A 22,235-nucleotide genomic window follows, 5' to 3' on the forward strand; every position below is an offset into this window, starting at 1 on the left:
ACTGGGCAATTTTCGAGTAAACGCCAAGAGATCGTGTTTGGGTCACGTTTGTACCTGTACTTATCTTTGTAAATATATCTGCACTGCGCGGAGTTAAAGAGCTACTTATTCTCGTCATTACTATCCGATTTTTGTCTTGTTTGGGCAAATATTCATAAATCTAGAAATTATTTAGTAAACCTACATAGCTTATACCAAAACTCTCAAAAGTCAACCACTCCCAACCTTAAAACTCCCTTAGTGATTTAAAATATTTATTTATCACTCTTGCTGACTCTGGACAGATAGCAGTAGGCTGCACCATCATTCTAATAGTATTTCCAACTTATTCCGTTGAACTTCGGTGAAAAAAGGTACAACGATACTTGACATCGACGGGGTGGTTTTCCGGGCTGAGAGCTGACTCAGCCGCGTTCCATCACTTATTACCTGTCGCTGTATATATGGCGCGAGAAGGCCTACTCGTGTTTTCACAGCGTTTGTGAACACAACCGGCATTACATACACACAAAAAATAGCCAAGACAACCTTTTTGTATGGCATGCAATAGCGGTGGTGTTCACAAACGCTATGAGTAGAGGGCGGGTGTGTCAACTTCAGAGGAATTTCGTTTGTATGGGAATCTGAGAAAATTCCAGGGTTAGTCTAGGCGCTAGTACCATTATGGCCAATTTCTATAAGTTTGATTGGCTGATTCTTTAAAAAAACGCCGAAGTTTACACACCTACCCCCCATAGCTTCTCGAGCCATACCTATGGAGATGGAAGTTGACACCTTGCTGGATCTACCAATCAGAAAGGTTCTCTATCTGCTTCGGCTTGGCGTGAGTCTGACACGACACTATCAAACCTCCGTTTTAGAGTTCGGTATAGGTTTTGTGGTCCTGCGCGGGTCTCGGGGGGCGAGAACGCTCGATTGATTATGATATGGTGATGAAGAGAAAAGACGTGACAGTATGAAGGTAAGTCTAGCGAATGAGGACACCGTTATCTGCCTTGTTGTCCTGACCTGAGCCAACGTGTCTACCTGTCATAGTTTGGCTCCTGTCATCCTGCTGTACACCACGTTTATCAAAGCTATACATTTTGGACTTCCGTTAACTACCATCCAAAATATGCGCCGAGTGCTGCGAAATGACATGTCCTACGGATATTCAGTACAAAGTACTCAAAACACAAGAGTTGGAGAATGTTATGGTAAAAGGAGCGGATACCTGGCTGCGCTGCGGTTGGTTCTTGGTAAACATATCCTTTCGAGGAGCTATGGACAATGAATATACCGGTACAAAAGCGTCTAGGATTAGGGATTAGTTCTACTATTATTACTATTATTACTATTGTTACTATTGTTACTATTATTAGCATTATTTGTCTTGCTATTATTAGTAATCCCATATTAGTATTAGTACCCGCATTGGTATTAGTATATGTATTATCGATAGGGAGTTGTAGAATCGAGTGATATTACATGATACCCAGGGCGCTGTAGTGCTCTGTACGCTCATAGTTGGACATGCGGAGGTTAAAGTTACCAGAGGACCGACTGTTTCCTATACCATACCAAGCTTTACCCAAACGTATGCAAACTAGTACATAGTAACTACAGTACCAAAAAAGGGGGTGTAATCCGTGCCGCAGAAACAGAGTTCTACGGTATTCTAAGTACAATGGTATTGAGAGAAATCAAATATTTACTATAATACGGTATTTGTGCTGAATGCCGCATTTGAGCAGCATTTCTAGTAATGCTACGCATTTCCGGGGTTTCCGGGCCATTTCCGGCCTGTACCTGCAACAAAAAGGTACATCTGTTATTTTGTTCACGATAATTATCAACACATCAAACAGTTACATGTAATTCATCAATATCTCCGTCATTTTTGGTCACTCATCAAAGGGCTAAGGAGAGTTGGGGAATACTTTTAAAAAATAATTTTTGTCCATCCGATATTCACTACATGATGGAGCAGCTATTCTATTATGTGCACAGGATGATGCTGATAATTCGAGTGATTCGTGTTGATGATCACGATGAGTGGTGTTGACCGAACAATCTTATTCCCCCCACCATGAAGGGTTACAGGCATTGGCTGTCACGCTCATATGTGACAGGAGCAGTGATGCGGTATTCCTACAGCATTATTAACAATTATTGATTCTCAAAAGTGCGGCTTTAAGTCGGCATCTCTCAGAATGCGGCATAACTTGGCAAAATGCGGCATTCCTACGGTATTTCTACGGCACGAATCACACCCCCTTTTTTAGTACTGTACCTTGAAGTCGTCCAGCAATACTTACCGCCGCGCCACGTTATGATTAACAGCGTTATGCCCACCTTGAACTCCTCACATTTTGATCTATCCATAAAAACTCCTCCAGCCCCTACGTCTATTTCCCTCTGACTTTCTCACCACACCAAATATAGATGCTGGACACAGCAGCCACACTTTGCACTGCTCAAGTTCTCATCCCCGCCGCCAACAAGAACCCTACACACCCTCCTCCCCCGACTGCGAGCACAATGAGCGCACTGCGGCTTGAGAGGCTCGGTCTTTGCATACTCCCCCGCAAGAGTCAACAGGCCGTCAAAATATTTTGTCATCACCCAGGTCAGCGACATCCCCGTGTGCCTCGCCGCCCCATCCAGGTCCGTAAAGTTGCCCACAAAGTCATACTTTCGCTGCGATGCCCTATAACCACCACAGCCCTTGCCGCCGATGGGCGTGGTCGCCGTCGCGCTGGTAGCGCCCCCGCGAGAGGTATCGGCATCTCAGTGAGACTGGTGCTTGGATCTGCGTGGAAGACCACAGCGACCGCCGCCGCTGGGCTGGTCTATCCCGTCTACTCGCACACGCTCTGATATACCCCCTCGAACCGGATCACCGTCTTCTCCGTCCAAGGGTGTCACAATCTCCGTGGGCTTACTGTTGCCGACATTCGTGCTGAGACTGCCTGTACGGCCTTCCTTGTGGTCCGCTCCCGAGGCCGCCACGGCGCCAAAGATGAACGCCAGGTCTCTCGGGCCGGCCAGAGTTATCGGCAGTGATGGCGCGGTAGGAGGCGATTGCGTGGTTGCGTATTGCGTAGAAGCTGGCAGGTGGGTCGGACGGGAAGGCGAAAACGTGGCCGTCGCTGGTGATGGAGAAGGCGGACGTGGGTGGTGTGGCTGGTGGTTGGGTTTGTTGGGGGGGGAGGCATGTTGGGTGGAAGCAGCGGTGGCGGCGGTGGAGTGGGGTTTAGTTGGTTGGCCGGTGGCTGCGGATTGCTTGGTTGATGATTGATGGGAGGCAGCGGCGGGGGCGGAGAATGAAGGAGTAGGGATTTGGGTATGTGGGGGGGGGGGGAGTCGTGCGGGCTATGGAAGGCATTTGCGGCGACAAGGCGGCGATTGCGGGGATGGATGAAGATCGGTGTCGGGAAGCCCGGGGGTGATCGGAGTACTGGAGACGTGGGCAAAAGAAGAGGCGGAGAGAAGAGGGAAAGAGTACGTGTGGGTATGGAGGTTGAGTACTGGAGACACCACTACATCAACACTCCTGCATCATCCCTGAACGACCTTTTGATGCCGTGAGGCCAGGGTATTTAATTTGAAGCCCAACCTGATCGATCATGCATTTATAAAGCCGAGTCGCGCAGTCTCCGTAACTTTATCTTTGGTAAACGTACCTATAGAGAAAGCTAGAAGGATACAAGTACTAGGGTGTAGCGAAAAGTGATCAGAATCTGATAAGACAAATACACCTATTCACCGTAACATTCACTTATCAGATTCTGATCACTTACCCTCAACACCCGGTACATGATGGATGGGCGATGGACGTCGATGCATGCAGAAGCGAGCCTCTCGGATTCCAAAGCCCTACCCGACCGACGAGTGGATTGCAACGATCGCGAGAGAGTGGTGATAGGCTACTGCTAACTCGGGCATATGCGTGCGAGGACCAATAGCTACATAGTTGACACCGAGTGCCGACCTACTCGAGTAGTTGGTTCCGGGTGTCTCATAACCTACAAAGACATATCAAGTACGGAAGTATAACAGAAGGTCTTCCCGAGTTGTCTGCGAAAACACGCTGATCCAGGCTCTGAACGTTTAATAGTTTGGCGGCACGTCGTCGTTCTATTACAGGCAAACCACACCAGGCCAAGGGAACATTGGGCGCGCGTTCGGTCTCTTGATCAGTTACTGCCGTGTACTATGCGCGCCTACTCCATCATGCAAGTTAAAGCCAGAGGTTATTCGAGAGAAGGAAGGATTGGCTGATATTCTAACAAGAGACTACGCGATTATATTAACGTTATCACAATGTTTGCCAACATCTCTGTACTCTACATGGAGGGATTTATAATTAATGCCGATAGAAGAAAAATAAAAGAGCTTAAAAATCGATATTAACTATTAATTGTGCACCACGGGCCTAGAGATACATGATATAGTTGAAACATAACGAGTTCGTTACCCGACTGTCTGGTGTAGAGATTCTGCGAGCTGCTAGGCACCAGACACATCTCGAGATCCTTCCCTCATCCCAAGTGAGTATTTAAGCCGCTCATGAAAATCACCACCAGGATATCCATCCACCTACTTAACCCCTCGCGAGATTTTCGAACCTCCACCACATATCTGGCCCTCCGCCCTGAGCATGCTTTGCGGACACCGCCATCCCCGAGGCACCCGCTGGCACCGGGACGCCGCCAACCCCCATGCACATATACGGAACGGCCACGCAGCAGATCTGGTACGAGCTATTATCCCCAAACCGTGACCACTGCGGTTAGCACGAGCCCACAAGGGATATGGGAGCTAGTGAAGACTTACCCTTCTGGGCCGGCTCGCACCGTCCAGCTCTGAGTGTCCGAACCCATAATTTGCCGAAGAACGATGTTCATCATGCTATCTTGCCCTCTGTTGGGCTCGACGGTCATCACGAGACCGTCAGGGGTAGGGCCGTTGGTATCGACAAAGGAAATGAAGTAAGAGCCCTCAGGATTGGGCATGAGGTGCCAATTATTGTTGAAGTTCATGTTGGGAGGAGAAAGAAGGGGCCGCTCGTTGGCAAAATTCATGAGGCTGCCGCCACGCTGGGCATTGATAATTCTTAGAATTCCAGACATTATGCTTAGATTGAAAAGGGGGGGTAAAATATCAGAAAAAGGGGAGTTCTATGAAGCTAAAGCTCAAGTTGCGGATGACTAGTTCTTGTGGTGGTGGTAAGGTGGTGGTGGTGGTGGTGCAGATTATATACACGTTAGGATGGCTAGCGCTAGGTGGAAGGAAGGTGGAGACCATAGAGGTCCGAGTATGAGTACAACATGTATCTACCTTAGTGTCCCTACGTAGGAGCGAGATCAAGACCGCTTGAGACATATGTACGTGTGCGTAGTTGCTGGCTGTAGGTACTCGTAGCTTCATAGCGTTTCCGAACACTACCAATATTGCATGACATACAAAAAAATGGATTCGGCGCTTTTTTGTATGGTATGTAGTAGTAGTCGTGTTCGGAAACGTCATGTATTTACGAGTAGAGTAGAGTAGAGAAGAGTAGAAGAGCTTAGTCGTTTAACTTGTGCCCTACATACACGAGTCTATCCGGTTTTGGATATAGTTGATGTTACCTCCGAGCTAAAGGCAGAAAGGATATCACAGCTGTTATTTAGCTACATGTAGGCACTTAGCCACGCCAACTAAGGCGCTAGGTACTCCTATATTCGGGGAACGAACTCTATGTGTAGCGCTAATTCTCGAGTTGCAAATCTACAAAAAGCCAAGATCTCCACGGAAACAGTCCTCTTCTGCAGGATCTAAACCAAATATAGTTTAGCAGGAGGCCCCGGCACCCCCCCCCCCCCCGAATAACTGTAGTGGTACTCTAGTTTCGGGTCGTCTGGTTCACGATGACTGATTGTCTACATGGCCTGAGCTAGTCTTGTAACCAAGTCGATATCTAGATACTCTTCTACCCTTGACTGTCTAAGAGTAGTATATATACATACGGCGGTATTATACAATGTGAACAAGATCAGGTCCTTGTGTGTCGCGAACCGTGTCTGCACCTGAGGGGTAGGGTGTCCCTCAATGCCTTGTGGCATCGTGAGCATCATCATCATGCAGCGTCGATACCACGGCCTGAGAGAGCCTCAGGTACTATCGCTCACGGAGTATTGGCAGACACTACCTCGTGTCCGTCAAGACGCCAATACCCCGTGAACGACAGCGCCATGGTATTTGTTGCACTTCAGCAGCTGGGGTAAGACAACGGGAGGGAGTATTTGTACGTCAATATGCGAGTTTTGGTGGAGAGTATCCCTGCTGCAGCGCGACAAACCCCCCCAAGCACTACAGTACCGACGCCAAGCAAGGTATAGATCTGCATGGCTACCACCAATGCAAGATCGACTACTCTAGAGTACGTGACATGTAGGGTGCTCTATGTAGGTTTTTATGTTTAATTGTAACGCTCTGTCGCAGTCCCAGAGACCTTTGAAAAACCTCCCCGGTTTGAATAGGCGCATATATATAAATTGCAATTGGCCCAGGTGCTAATTATTGATAAGTTTATTTCCATTGTCCAGCTGAGGCTCTCTCCAAGCCCATATGTAGCTTCAAATTACTCTACGTCGTGTGTCAGTGCCATGAATCAGAGTATCTACATGTATTGCATGTTTTGGCAGAGCTTGTGCGACGCCAAAGAGTGAGACAGAGCCAGGGGTACAGGGGGCAGTCGTTCAATTTAGTTCATGATCATCGGACCTGAATCTGGTTTGGCTCGTTCACTCTGTCTAGAGTTCTACTGATTAGGTAGGTATAGTAGGTACTCTACACAATGTCTGCCTCGCTTAAGAGTGATTGATCCCCCTTGCATTACATTACATAATTCCCTGCCTGGCATGGGCTGTGTTCCAATGGAACAGACATCCATCCCTTCATTGTTCTCGCAGAGTTGATTCCCTAGTGCATGGCTTTCGACCAGGGGCGGCGCGCGCCAGCTCCTAGCTCCTGACACCTCCGGGCGGGTACCTACATGTACTCAAATACCGAAATTTCAAGCATAGAGCATTTCGATGCAAGATCACGTGTCTAGTACCTCCCTAGGCAGAGTATGTATATGCATGGGGTACTAGGGCCACCTCGCGACCGCGAGACGTTGTAGAGTACTCTGATATTATTGAAAATGGATTCTACCGTGCTCCATCTCTTCCCCCTCTTCAACCTCCCAGTGTTCATAGTTGTTTCATTCAATTGAATTTATTTAGTAGTGATTGCTGTAGTTCATGAATTAATCAATGACCCGCTATACCTGGATCCACCGGTTTATCCTCCAGCCCCTCACTCTCCACCACTCCTCCACCACTCCTCCACCGCTCCATCACAGTACCCTCCACCGACCCTTCCGCCGCTCCTGAATCATGCCCTCCATCAGCACCCCCCGTGACCATCGACTGCTTCTCCACGGCCCCCTCCACCGCCATCTACAGCTCTTTCGTTGCTTCGTTATAGTCCCTTATTGTTTCTTATTCACCAAAAGCTATTTAATGTAGTTCTGTTATAGGGAACGTGAGGACTGTGGACGAGGACAACGACGAGTAGAGGGATTATAATAGAGACCAAGTACACAACCGAGCAACTAAGGCAGAAAACAGCAGTATAAACGTAGACAGAAGGTAACGTATTTCACCGGGAAAGCGATCATCACCGGGAAAGCAACCGAACCTCACAAAAAGAGGTTGTGGGCATCAAGACACAATATATGAAGGCAGGCACATATAAGAGGGTTCAGTGTGTTTTTCCCAAACCCTGGAGTTATATAATGAATATAAACTAAAATTTGGTAAAGTCGATAAAGCTTACACTCCCTAACCCAGTCAACGATCTCTCTGAAACAATACTCTCGCCAGATAGAGGTAAATCATGTCAAAAATAGTTGGGAGACATCTAAATAACACTTCTGGCTACTTGGTTCTGTAATTGTATATATATTCAACTTTCTTCAGCAACTTTGGATCAACCCGTTGTCACCCTTGATTGCTTTCCCGGTGACGATCGCTTTCCCGTTGAAACACATTATAAGCTATCCCTTCGTCTGTCGATGCTGCCCACCCTATAATAGAGAAATTAAATTTGTATGGGAGATCTGTTATTTGATAAGAGAGATAACGAGATCTGTTAGTAAAGCCACACCAGTTTTGCTTTTTCTTGGGTGGGCAGCTCGGTATTGTTAACGGATTTGGTTTAGGTTCTGGAGGTGGTTCTGGCCCAATCGGGCCAATATCAGACCGGTGAGGGTCTGCGTCGTGCGGGAGAGATGCTGTCACGTGGGAGGACACATTGCAGCGCACGCGAATTTTCCGTGTTGCCAGTGGTCCCGAAAATATTTAAATGCTACTTGAAGTGAAGATGGAATTTCCAGTTTTGGTGCAAGAGCATATCGCTTGATATCATTGTGACCGTGGACTTGAGACGGTCCCAATGATTACCTCGGATTTTGGCGGTGGCGTACCAAGTCTCTTTGGTAGTTGGCGATTGTGTTTGGTATGAGATTTGGAGTTGTCGAGAGTTGAAGATCACGTTCTATCCTAACTCTCCCCACCGGATGTATGACCGAACCATACAAACTCTGGTGCTGAAAAGGCTCAAAAAAGATATTGGTGGTGCAATTTCTGTGTAAATACATTCGGAAAGTGATAGCCAATCAGAGAGAATACTCAACCTACGCAATAGCATCCTACTGTGCGGGTACCCGTCCGAATGCTCAACCTAACACCGATGTGGTTCCCCACGGATTAAGGCATGTTGTCATTCAGATTTCAAACTACCTCGATGGAAGAAAATACTATTGATATAGAATCAAACATTCAATACATTGAATGCAGCGATATAGATACCGGAGACTTACACTCACACCTCCTCGGAGGTATGTGGACGTACAACCATACAAACCAATTCCGCCCCCGGAAGCCGGGGCAGCATAAAACCAAAGTGATTGCCAAGCGAAACAGGAGAGCCTCCCAGAAAGGAAAACACACACAGCTCTAGAAGGAGATTAACTTGTTCTCGATATATCTCGACAGAAATACTCTTTATACTGTCGATTGGCTGGGGTATCGGGAGTGACGTCGGGCGTATATTTCTATCCATGCACCTGCCATCGTCTTCCTTGATGATCGGCTCAGTCTGCTTAATTCACCTGCTCCAGCTGCTCGGGACCAGGTACCACATGCCAAATGATGGACTATCCATAGCCTGCGGTGAGTCTACGCACTCTAATTAACCCGGGCGCATATATCTTAGCCGATGGTGAGGGATGTTTCGTAGAATCATACATAATCACTTGGCAGTTCCTAGCATATCACTCGCCGTATTCAATCCTATGTGATTGATGATTGAATAGTGAATACATTTGTTTATTCAAGTCTCAAGAGAAGGGCCCAGTCTTGATGAAGTCTCGAGAGGTCGTGGCCCCGCGACCCCGGCACCAGAAAAAGAGAAATCGAGTAATGAAGTAACCCTAACCCTGAGTTGGGAGTTTGCATGACGGTTTAATTAATGAGCTGTTGGTACAAGCAAGATGAACCGCCTGCGCGCAGCCATATATGTAATCTGGAGGGGCACGCTTTGTCCACATCGGAACCCGCAGTATATATCCCGGGAAAGTTGGTGTCGCACCAGGAAGGACTGAAACGAAGAAGACTGCCGAGTGATTCACCATGTCGCACTCGATGAGCCTGCGCAACCTCTGGATCCGGATCTTTTTTTTTTTTTTTTTTTTTTTTTGGGGGGGGGGGTTTAATCCATTACTTGCTCTAGATCTGGATTGGCCGTCGTTGTCGTCGTTGTTGTTGTTCTTACTTCATTTCCGGACTGGTCGTTGTTGTAATTGCTTTTGATTGTTGGCCGGTCAATTATTGTATCGGTCGTTCCAACTAGGCAGCAAAGGTGACAATAGATCACGTGCAGGGGTATACACTGGTCTGCCAGGCTAGAGGTACATGTGCAAAAGAAACTTGGTAGGTATGTAGGGCGCCTTACCAAGCGCTATTCCGGCTTCGGCGAAGGGTATTATTTGATGTACTACACATTTGAAGTACAGCTATGCTATGCGTCTACAAAGTCGTTGCGCTTCGAGTTGCAGCATCTACATGTAGAGCACCCTCATATATAGGACATAGAATAAGGGAAATAGGGATTCTCAGGGCGGGGGACGGTTTGTCTAGGAGAGCGGTACCACTACATATATAGAAATAACCACTGTATTCGTTACTTGCATTCTTTGTTTTTTTTTCTGGACGCGAGGACGTAGCTATATATGGCACAGAGGGAAAATTCTTTTACAGAGAGGAGTAATCGCCCAAGTAGATGGAAGCTAACATGCGTGGAATCCGTAATGATGTTGTATGCTTAATTTGCGTGACGTATCAGAGATGCAAAAAAGTCTTCCGGTCGTTAGTTGCTGGGCCCTGAGTTGAGCCAATAAACGACGGTGAAGTCAACACCCCTCTAAGGGAGCTTATGATCATGAGATATCGTCCTATGGAAGTACAAGTATGCGATGGCTTCTGTTACGATCTAACAGTTGGGTGCTTTGGATAGTGATTTGCATTGTATAAGTGGACTGAAATCCCTTGGAAAATAACTAACTCTCGCTCTGGTTTAAACTATAGCTAGAGAGATATTGGCAATTATTTGCTATTCGATTTGTGAGATCTCTCTGATGAACGAACCGGTATTATGTACTCTAAACTAATATAATCCATGGAGAAGACGTGGTGACAGCTTTGGATATATGCTCGGTATAAGGGGTGGTAGAGCCTTCACCTTGCTTTGGGGGGGCATTCCCTGCATAAGTTTTACATACACATATGCGCCTGAAGGTAATCTCTGAACCGCAGCGGACCCTCTCTCACCTGTCTGATCTTGACTGCTAACACTGCAAGTTAATTTGTTAATTTTGTTAACTGCGGTCGCATCACCGCTAATTCCCCCCTCTAACCTCCCCCCCCCCCCCTCGCCCTGACCCACAAAAGCCACATCTGCAAACAGATATACTTTATATAACCGACGTTACATCACCTGGTTCTCTTCCCCTTCTTCTTCTCTCTCTCCCCAAAACAATCCCCACCTTTTCACCTAGCTCTCCTCTTCCTTTCCTCTCATCGTTCTACTTGTCTCTAGCTGTGCATGCCATCTGCACTATTCCTATCCGCCCGTTATTATCTGTCGACGTCGGCACATATATGTGTATTCATACTATACTACTACTATCTCACCTAGCAACGCCCATCATTAGATTACTACCGACATTAACGATGAGCGAGCAAACATGTATGTGCATGCAGGCCCCTCACCATGTCCCATCACACTCGCTCGAGTCAGCCAGCATGGCCCGCTTCCACTCTACACCCATAGCCACATCGCCCGCCTCTAGCTACAACGGCGCATCTTCCCACAATGTCGCTCTACCTCACCCGCAGCCACTAAAGATGAAACCTGAATTCAAGAGGTCCTCGATTTGATCGACGCCTCTGCCTAGCCCATGGAACAGTAGATGGCCGAAGTTATATACTCTGCCGACGTAGTTGTCTTTCATGACAGCATAGGGCCTAGGGCTGCAGAGCCCCCTTTATATGGAGTGGAGCCCTCCTCAGCCTTGACCAGCAACTACGTTCAACAAGGCTCATAATACTTGCGGGGTAGAAATCGACGGCTACCTTCGGTGGACATATAAAGATTATTATCTAGGTCTCCGAAGAATTATTGCCCGCCAGGTCGCCAGGCAGCGCCCTCACTGTGTCGACAACTCTTACCCTGGGCAGGACCGGGGAGGACATCGGGTCTTGCGGTGAGGACAGGTGGGGTCATATACTTAAACGGAGTCAATAGAACTATGTGGTTCGTGTATGGAGCTGATATAGGTGCAAGGGCGCGTCATGGGATATCACTCGAATGCATAAATCGTGGGCCCTGCTTTACTATATTATAGGAGGGTATTGTAAGATGGATTACTATTGGTAACAGTAGGGGTAGACTGGTCCCGGGAAGAATGAGAGCAGACAACGCTTTCCCTTATCAAGGTCCGCAAGGCTCGGAGAGGATTGAATGGGGGTAGCTACTAAGAAATACATCGGACTAGGAAAAACCTATTCTAGGTTCTTTCTAAAATGATTCTCCTAGGCAGGACGCGAACTGACCTGTTTTTACGTTGTTGTAAGGCACGAATAACTACTCTAGCAAAGCGGAGCTGACCAAGGTACTCCTGGCTCACCCCCGGGTGTAAACTTGACTGTCGGCGGTGTGTGCAGTGCACCTCAGCTATGGGATTGGCCATTATCCTCTTGGCACCAATCTATCTATTCTTTTACACACACGACGGTCTTGGTGTTCTTCGATCCCGCCAGCCCAGTCTGTAAATACTCTTGATTTGTGGATACATATCATATGAGCACACGATACACTCAAGGAATTGAACAAGAAAAATACTTTTATCAGATGTAAATGTGATTGGATAGCAGTCGAGGTTGATGGACCTCGCGCCTTCCTGGGCGGGATGTACAGTCGCATGCATCAAGTTCCCGCCGTTCACGATGCAACACCCAACCTCAATACTCGTTACTCAACCACAAGTGAAGATATTTAATAGAGAATACACAGTACAGCGAAAGCTTGCTATAACGGTACGCTTGGGACCGGAATTTGGTACCGTTATAGAGAGATTACCCTGATATAGGAGGTGCTGGTGCTGAAAGCCGCGCAAAAAGGACCGAGAAGTGCTACCGTTATAGAGAGATTACCCTTATAGAAAGTACCGTTATAGCAAGCTTTCGCTGTAGAGTTAAATAGAATATAAAGAAAATGATTTTGAGACTACCATTCCATGTGCCCTCCATTGACTTTGAGACATGCCTCAACCTTTAATGGCAATTTATCTAGCTTTGATTGAGACAATGCTCCCCACTCCTCTTGTGCAGCGATAAAAGGTTCATCATCACGATGAGGTCTTCTCTATCTATAGCTTCATCGCCTTTTTAGTTCACTCTTGAGGATTTTCCATGAATTCTCTATGGCATTGAAATCTGGTGATCCAGTAGGCCAATCCTCCTCCTAACTGGACAGTTTGTATCTTTTTTTATCTGTATAGTATTTCGGCCCATTTTATGGAGAATAACAGCTTGCCACTTGTCATATTTTGAAATCTTTGCAGAGTTCGTGGTGGAGTTGTTATGGTTTGACTCACCATCAAAAAACGGCGGGAACTTGTTGCATGCGACTGTACAGTATCCGGGAGAATTATTGCAAAAGCGGGGTAGGCGAGCGCACTAAAAAAGCCTAGCGAATATCAAATTTTGGGTGGCGAATGATACGAGTGCGAGTGAGTAGAGTGAACGAGCACGAGTGAGTGAACGAGTGAATGGGTTTTCTGTTCTACTATCAAAACAAGACTTCAACGAGTTCCGCTGAATACCATCTGGTGTGCCCGCCGTTGGCAGCAATCACTGCCTGCATGCGTTCTGGCATGTGGATGCACCTGGTAATCTCCTCCTCTGAGATAAGATCCCATTCCTGCAAGATCGCTGCCCTACCCTCTGCTATACCCCTATGGCTTGGTCCTCTAGACCTGTCGTTGAGTTGGTCCTTTAAAATACTCCAGATGTTTTCAATTGGGTTAAATTTAGGTTAGATGATGATATAGGTCACTCCAGAGAAGGAATTCTGAGCTGGTCTCGCACCTCCTGTCAAAGAGTTAGTGGACGGGAGAAAAAAGAGATTAAAGGCAGGCAGAGGTAGTACTACTAGGAGTTCGGATAGAGTACCCGTGTTGACCTTGCAGGATGGGCAGGTGAATTATCCTCCATCGGCCGCAACTATTGTCCAACCCCCTCGCTCTCCCGTAACTAGAAAGCTTGGATATGAGGGATTAGGATATTTTTGCAGTAGGTGTTCGCTGAAATGGTGCCCGAGTCATCTCTCTTCTAGATGATAGTAATCTTCTTCTCTCCTGCTCCCAGAATACCACCCCATATCATGATTGAGTCCTGCTTTGCAAACCTAGGGGCAATACAATCATCGATCCATATTTCAACTTTTCTAGTGACAAACACTCTTCTGCGGTGTCTCCCAGCCATATGTAACGCTCTTTTTTTTTTGGTTTAATTCATTAATTGCATGCACATATGTAACGCTCATGCATACAGATAACTCTTTGCCAGCCTTCTCATTCCAGTTTCGATTCTGAAGGGCAAATTGCAGTAGTCTATTCTCTGGTTTTCGTTCAAGAACGCCTTCTTTTGTATGATGCGCGCGGCGATGGCAACCCTCTTTGGTGAGTGAGGCCTGTAGGATCTTGTCGGGAACCTCGATACCTATCTCTTGTGCTATACTTGAGAGTGGCTTCCTTTGAGATTCTTACCTCAAATACAAACCTACGCGCGGCGGGTAGGTGTATTAATAGAAATGGGGCGTCCGCATCTACCCTCTCTCTGTCGGGTGACGGGAGAGTGACAGATATGCCAAACAGTATAGTAGCTGAAAGCGGCGGTCGGCGGTCTCCACTCGTTGATCACCACGCCAATAGGCCGTGATTCGCGGGAACAGACGAAGGGATCTGAAGGCTTGGACAATGTAGCACCGTACCACTTTTTGTAACTGACATCCTCTGTCCTTACCGATACCATGACTGCAAAGGTGATGATCGATAATGGGTAATCAAGTACGGGTTCATTGGCTTTTAAACTACATTTTTTTCATTTTTTCATTTTTACAACAGAACCCGTGAATCACTGATCGAGGTCGTTATATCCCTTAGGTGTTCAGTCCAAATCGAAATCGTGGCCGCACAAGATATGGTAGTTATGCTCTGATAAACGGAGTCCTGTCTGTTCTGTCCTCGAGTTTCTTCTCACACGCTAGAATGCTCCACCTTTCCCACTAGATACGGAGAGAATGGTCAGTAATTACGTTCAACTGAGCACGCCCGGCCATATCTGGTTCGGTCACGATTTCGATTTGGACTAACCGCCTAAGGGATACTGTCTGAGGCCGTCAACCACTAACTACGGCCGTCAACCACCGACCGTCAGCCTGACCGTCAACTTGAAGCCGTGAATAAAAAAAGCTTTTTACGGCGAGATCCCACTTCGCCGAATTATAGCACCCGCCACTGCACCCGCTAACCCCTGTTTTTGCAATAATTCTACCGGATAGTAGTGGCGGTCGAACTACGAGTGTCGTTCGCTGGCGACTAAATTTATAAACTCAGAACAGAGATTCCGGACACAGGCGGCCGAGATCACAAGATCGCTATTATCGGTAAGACCGGCGGGTCGGGTGGGTTAATCAGTGGTACATGGTGGCGGTGGCAACAGTACCGAGAAATTCGAGAAATGCCTAGGAATGTTTTGAATTTAGGGTACACAATTTGTCCGTGTTCGTAAGCTGCCTGCAATAGGATATCTCACTCGTAGGTCGTTTTTGAAGCCAAAGGAACATAGATATTCTTGTCGAAAAAAAGAAAAAAAGAAAAAGAATAGATGCTAATATCCTAAGCTATCTCGAGCCTTGTATGAAATACTAGCAACTCGTCACATGAGATGGGTGAGCTCGTAGAGCTTGAGAGAAAAGCTCAAGGTGGGATATACATGGGGGCGCCTGGCTCGTCGGCCGGGGGGTTGCGGTATTGTATGAGTTTGGGGAACAAATTACACGAGGCGTGATGGCCTTACAGCCTGACGAGCTAGGATATTGCTGTCTCGTGATTCTCGATAATGACTTTAGAAGACTTTGTTTATCATATTTCTTTTGTTTATCCTGGGGCAGTGTTCAACTGTTTCTAACTACATGATTTGAGCGGCAGAGGATTCACCCCGAAACGCTTACTAACCTGCTCAATTGAACATATCAAATCACACCAGTCCATTTTCATCTATCCCATCTGTGGCCTTATCCAACTGCCGAAAATACCACCACGAACACTCGAACTAAACATCATCCGGATCCCCCACGCACCAACACTCCGGATGACAATCCGTCTCATGATCCGTAAACACCTCACAAAAGCCCTCCTCTCCTCTACCCCTCTTCGGCGTAAGCAACACAATCCCGACATCAAACCTCTCCAACGCATGTTCCCTCACCGTCCCGTCCCTCCATGCATCCATATCGGCCCACACCATCTCCCACGTCTCCTTCGAGTTCGTGGTCAAGGTCCGCCTTCTGGCGCCCTCCTTGCTCGACCCCGCAACATCGACCTTGCTATGTTTTGACTCCAGGAACCACCTGGGCTTCGGCTTCATGCCATTTATTGTAGAGACAGCATCCGAGCCGGCAGTTAGGAGAAGGATCGTCTCTGCGTCAAGTGAAGACATGAGACGCCCAAACGGACTGCCAGGACCAGGGCTGTCAGAGCCAAACCAGCTCCCTATCCATGAACCAAAGCGTCCGAAAAGCGGGCCAATGAGCGGAATAGCCGTCCCTATCCCGATCAGTGTGCCACCGATAGCGGTGAAGACTCCAGTCATCGCCATCGACTGTATCACGGCAAACGCCGAGCCCGCTACCACACTACCGATACCGGATTGCCAACCCGCCGCGATAGAGCCTTATGTAACACCATCAGAAGTAAGTATATTAATATGAAGTATAAGCTAAGCGGAGTGTATATATTGGTGGCGCAGAATTACCCAATATAGGCCCCGCTGGGCCAAACCCAATAGCCAGCGGAACAACAATGGTCGCAATCCCGAGGCCAATCCCGAGGCAGCACAAAGAAAACTTCCACGGGTTCTCTCTTGCGTAGGCGATGAGCTCTTCCCACGCTTCTTTAGGGTGGGCAATGTAATATTGGGCGTTTCGTTTGCCGGCTCGGCCGAGCTTCTTCAAGAGCCACCAGACTTGTTCCATGATTTCGGCTAGGGAAATAGGGGATTAGTAATTTGGTTCTAGAAGCGGGAGAGAGAAGTTGGGGTGGTTCACCCATTGTGAATTAGGTGTTAAGTTTCTCTTCGTTATGGTGAGGATATATTCGGCGGTGGAGGAGTGGGTGTCGATGGTTTTATAATTTACTTGATTGGCGGCACGGTTCAGGCATCCCATAGTTCAGGCCTCCCATTGTTGTAGCTTAGACATACCGTTCATGTGGTTAGTTGTGCTGGCTGGCGGCAGGAGTTTCATGTGCCTCTCCGTGGTTCCCGTTTGGGATATGATATTCTGAACCTGCCTTCAGTGAAAACCCATAATATGACTAGATCGTTCACAATTCTCGTGCGCACGCTGATAACCGGGTGCCGTATAGAGGACTAGCCGCCAAATCATAATTCGCTGTATATAGGATCTCTTCCGCCCCTTGGGGGGGCCAATGTTAGCTTATATCTTCCGCCCTCCGGAAGCGGTAATTACCCTCATTATAACTGCGTGCCTTATCGGCAATGGTCATAGTTATTACCGTGCGCACACCAATCATGGACTGGTATAGGTTCCAAAGCTCCATGATTATGTTTGCTCATTTCCACTCAGGAGCGTAGTGGAACAGATTCAGGGTTAGGGTTATGCCAGGGTTGAGGAGAGCCAGGGGGGCGCCTGTTTCCCCGTCGCGCAAGCGCCCCAACCCCGGTTCATTACAGTCGCCTCTCGATATAAGGATATGGTCGGGATCGAAAATCTTTGTTGAATATATTCTTATAAGGCGAGTATCACTATAAGAAGTAAGGAGATACTGGTAAAAGGGTATTTCGGGACCACCGATTGCTATCATTATAACGAGAGTATCACTGTATGAAGTATCACTATAAAGAGAGTCAACTGTAACTGAATGCTTGGGTTGCGGGGGTTGAGCGGGCGACTTCGGCTATCTTGCCAAAGTCGATATTCGTTATTGTCGCAGAGAATAGACGGTGCTTAAGGATTCCCGTAGTTTCAAGTGGTGCTCGCGTGTCTTCGCCGAGAATGTGCACCTGACGGGAAACTAAGGTGTGCGTTTAAACAAAGTCCTGGCAGTCCCAGCTTTCCTCAGATGCCTCCCCACTGGTGACCCTGTAAATTTGTCAACAGGCTCCGCTGCAGAATGCCCTGGTAGGTACATAATCACTCCGCTTTTATCTTCACAGCAGGCCACTTACTAGCCCCGGCTCGCATATATATCTTCCCTCAACCCTGCGTTCAAGACAGTCTCCTCCGAATTGCATCTTTGAGGTGCAGTAAAAGAAGCGTATCCGATCGACCTCGCTCGTATATTGATGCTGTGAACACGTATCAAGTGGAAGCTCGATCGTAGAAAGCGGCACTTGTGGTGGGGGTATTGAGGTGGGATGGAGTCGGAGGGTGCAGTGTACTCCGGTACAAGGGTTAGAACCAGAACATGCCATGAGGTTATTTGTATGGCAGAGCGGCGCCACTCCATACAAATAATCCCAGTCACTTCACTTGCATGTTCTGGTTCTTATTGCTACACCCGAGTACGTGGGCGGCGTGGTATTTTTGGTGCTGGTATTGCGCGAGGATTTTCGAAGTTCTAGTGAGGAGCGCTATAGTGGGTTTTCCGTTGTTGGGGAGAGTTGAGAGAGTTTTATGTGGAGGGAGTGAGGGGGAGATAAATTGCGTAGTTTCCCGTGATATAGGTGTCAATATATAAAGTTAACCAATATATACTCATCAAGCCAACTCTGGCCGGACCCCCGGTCTCACCACGTGGAGATCACACACATGCAGTTACCAATTGGCGTTGCGTCCTTTTCTGCAGCTGCAGCGCTGATCCTTGCATAAAGCTTAGCTAAGAGATAACTGGGGTCAATATAACTTCAGTCGATATACTACCAATCAGCTGAACCAATTATTCTTTTTGCGGATGTGAGAAGCTGGGTACGTAGCGTACGGGAGTCTCCTTTCCTTCCTTTCTTTTTTTTTTTTTGGGGGGGGGGTGCTTGCTAGGTTCGTGTCTACGAAATTTAAATCCCCGAGTTTAATTTCTGTGCTTGTTAAGCTGGCGAAAGTCCCTAACATCAAGCCATCTACTGCGGGTTGGCGGTAGAAGATGGTCTGACGGGGTGCAGATGTAGGTGGTGCCCCCGACTATGCTTTGTGTTATTAAATGTACTCTACGAATTAGGGGAGGCATCTTGCACACTTAAACGATGTATCACCAACGATCACTCGGTTGGCAACGACTTCTTGGTACAGGGCTAGGGTTAGGCGCATCAGATGCCGGTGCCAACGTTGTAAGAGATCCATCTCTCTGTCACTCGTATCAAGTACCGCAAAAACTCACGAACTTTGCTAGCGGATCTGACCAAAAACTAACTTGTAGAGGAAATATCTGAAGCTGATCTCTGCCTTTCAGCCAATCATCAATGAAGAAATCCTTGCACGGAGATAATCAAGTTGGCGAGTTTCTGCGGTACCCGATCTCACGCCCCACTTGTGATACAAGCCGATAGAAACAATCAGATGTTTCGATGGGCGACTGCATGCAGATCGTACTCTGCAGAGTGTCTCCCCACCACAGGGTTAGGGTTGGCACTATTCAGGCAACCAACCCACCTTCCAGGCTACACCCTCCCCATCATACACTCCTCGAGGCGCTCATATTCTCGCTGGATTGTGCTTTGGCTTTCTGTGGCCTGCGAGGGGTACCAGAATCCACTGTTTGTGGGCTGCGGTAGATATATATAGGCATCCGTGCACCCTTCAGATATCAAAACTGATTATAGCCCCGCCACGACACACATCTCCTCCTCTGTTAAGATCGCCCTTCCACCAAGCGGTACATACCCATTTCAGTCGTGGGACCCTCAAGAGACACGAACCTTCGGTACAGGGAGACAGCATATATACACCGTGCGGTCCTTAACTTAAGAATCCCCACCCTCCCAGATCGAGAGCACGTTTATATATAGTTGGTAGATTTACTGCGTATGCAACAGTCGTCAGTCATGGAGAGTGTCGCCGGATCAAGAATGAGTGATCCCTTGGATGAGTTTGGCGGTGGGGTGTATGCATCGGCGGCAGTACAGGGGAATAGAGCGGTGGGGGATAGGAGGGAGCGATATGCCGGGGAGGAGGAGGGGGAAGGTGAATCGGAGGACGACAGTGAATCCGAGGAGGAAGAGGAGGAGAGCGAATCAGAGGAATCCGAATCCGAATCCGAAGACCACACCAGCGGCCAAGGGTGTCGCATCGGTATATCCGTCAACGACGGCTCCGGGGGCGCTCAATACAACGGCAGCGTGTGGGAGGAGGAGCACAATGGGCCCGGGGGATACGGGTTATACGGGGAAGGGAGGCAGCCCACCAACACCGACTGGATGATCTGGTCCTGCGATGTCTGCAACACCACCGTCAACATCTTTGCCCGCGACGACCATATCGCCTCCCGCTCTCACACCCGAGCGGCCAAGAAGCAGGCCGGACAGGAGGCGACACCGATGTTACCACAGGAGACGTATGTTGTGCCCGTGTGGCGGTGCGCGCTGTGCGACGAGGAGATGTCGGTCTTCCTCCGCGAGGAGCATGTGTTTGGGAGGCAGCATCTCCACTTGCTCCGGAAGCAGCAGGAGAGTGATGGTGGAGCTCATTCAAGAGCCCCGGACACGCCTCCCATGTCTGGGCAGCAGGAGGACGGTGGGGGGGTATATGTATACGATGGAGCTGTAGAGGTGGGTATAGCGGGTATAACCTTCGACGACGATATTCCGGACATACCCCCGCCAGCCTTTACCTCCTACGAATACAAACTGCGCGAGACGTTCTACTGCATCACCTGTGCCGGGGAGTTCGATCTCTCTCTGGAAGAAGATCATCTCGCTGACCTCGAAACCTGGGACTGCGCGCTGTGCGCAAAGACCATGCACTCCGCGGCAAAGGAGATGCATCTACAGAGCGAACGACACACGGCCATGGCGAGCATCTACGAGTCCCAGCCAGAAGACTTCAACTGCGAAGTTTGCCAGAAGAGCTATGCGCCGGTCGAGAGGGAGGGCCATCTCGCGGGGATGGAGCACCAGCAGATGGTCGCCCGCATCGAGCTGGAGCAGCGGTACATGAAGCGCCTGCAGGAGGTCAAGACTGCGCCGAAACACCCAGGCTCACTCCCGCCTACATTTCAACACACGACCGACAAGGGGAAAGGGGTTCAGGCCGATCCGACGGTGTGCGATTTATGTGGCGAGTCCCTTCTGTGCGTGCAGCTCGTCGCCCACCGCGCATGGCACTGTCCGCTCACCGGACCCTCCCGCGACCCTCCTTCCAACGCACCGGAGGGCCCCCCTTCCAAGGCAGTGCCAGAGAGCACCGGTACCTTCTTCTACTGCGACGTCTGCAACAAGGGCATGCAGCTGCCCAACAAGGCGGCGCACATCCAGGGCAAGAAACACCTAAGGAAGACCGCCAAAAAGGGCAAACGCAAGGCGAAAGACAGGTCGGAAGTTGCTGGAAAGCCACCAAAGACCCATAGCTCGAAAGGGAAGAGAAAGACAGAGGTGCCGGCAGATAGGGAGTACTGTGAGGTGTGTAATAAGTATACGCACGCGGCGGGAATGCCGGCACATGTCAAGAGTAAGAAGCATAAGAGGAACGCGGCGGCGAAGTTGTGGGCCGCGAAGGATCAGGGCACTGGCCCGCCGACTACGCAGATGGCGCAGACTCAACCGACACCGCCGGTCTCCCCTCAGCAGGTCCCGTCCCAACAGGCACCGGTGGTCTCGCCTCAGCAGGCCCCATCTCAGCTGCAACCACAAGTCCGGATCCCGCCTCAGCTATTCCCGCCTCAGCTACCACCCCAGGTCCCTCAGCTACCACCCCAGGTCCCTCAGCTATTCCCGCCTCTGCCAGTACCGTGGGTCCCGCCTCAACCGGCGCCGTTGGGCTTTCGTCAACCGCTGCCGCAGGTCCAGCCTCAGCCGGGCCGGCCGGTTTTGCGTCAGCTGGTGCGGCCAGCTCAGCTGGCGTCGTGGGCATTTCCTCCGCAGGTGCCGTTGGTCACTCCCCAGCCGGTGCCTCAGCCGGTGCCTCAGCCGGTGCCTCAGCCGGTGCCTCAGCCGGTGCCTCAGCCGGTGCCTCAGCCGGTGCCTCAGCCGGCGCCGCAAGTCCAGGCTGCCGCTCCGGCATTCGCAGACTCGCTATACGTGACGATCATGGGGGATAAGTTCCATTGTAAGGTCTGTAAGCGGGATAGGCAGCTTGTGGGGATAGAGTCGCACATGAAGAGTAAAAGTCACAAGAAGAAGGTACGTGGCTGCGGTGGGGTGATAGTGTGA

General features: G+C 49.0%; 4 protein-coding genes across 4 annotated transcripts; 2 read left to right on the plus strand and 2 right to left on the minus strand.

Moving 5' to 3' along the window:
• Positions 1–2,192: 2,192 nt before the first annotated feature.
• On the plus strand, positions 2,193–2,859 carry LAJ45_10106 (uncharacterized protein; the record flags this gene model as incomplete). The annotated part of the gene is made up of 2 exons (XM_046119637.1): positions 2,193–2,228; positions 2,425–2,859. The coding sequence occupies 2 exons, from the start codon at positions 2,193–2,195 to the stop codon at positions 2,857–2,859; spliced, it is 471 nt and encodes a 156-aa protein (XP_045967268.1).
• A 1,726-nt stretch (positions 2,860–4,585) lies between these two features.
• On the minus strand, positions 4,586–5,367 carry LAJ45_10107 (uncharacterized protein; the record flags this gene model as incomplete). The annotated part of the gene is made up of 3 exons (XM_046119638.1): positions 4,586–4,745; positions 4,819–5,081; positions 5,323–5,367. 3 exons carry the CDS (start codon positions 5,365–5,367, stop codon positions 4,586–4,588), a joined length of 468 nt encoding a protein of 155 aa, XP_045967269.1.
• Positions 5,368–15,968: 10,601 nt separating this feature from the next.
• On the minus strand, positions 15,969–16,966 carry LAJ45_10108 (uncharacterized protein; the record flags this gene model as incomplete). Its single annotated transcript, XM_046119639.1, has 3 exons — positions 15,969–16,588; positions 16,671–16,898; positions 16,963–16,966. 3 exons carry the CDS (start codon positions 16,964–16,966, stop codon positions 15,969–15,971), a joined length of 852 nt encoding a protein of 283 aa, XP_045967270.1.
• Positions 16,967–19,913: 2,947 nt separating this feature from the next.
• LAJ45_10109 (uncharacterized protein) lies at positions 19,914–22,235 on the plus strand (the record flags this gene model as incomplete). Its single annotated transcript, XM_046119640.1, has 1 exon — positions 19,914–22,235. The coding sequence occupies one exon, from the start codon at positions 19,914–19,916 to the stop codon at positions 22,233–22,235; it is 2,322 nt and encodes a 773-aa protein (XP_045967271.1).

The sequence above is a fragment of the Morchella importuna genome (genome assembly GCF_003444635.1).
Source record: "Morchella importuna strain M04M26 chromosome Unknown Morimp01GS041, whole genome shotgun sequence".
Lineage (NCBI taxonomy): Eukaryota > Fungi > Ascomycota > Pezizomycetes > Pezizales > Morchellaceae > Morchella > Morchella importuna.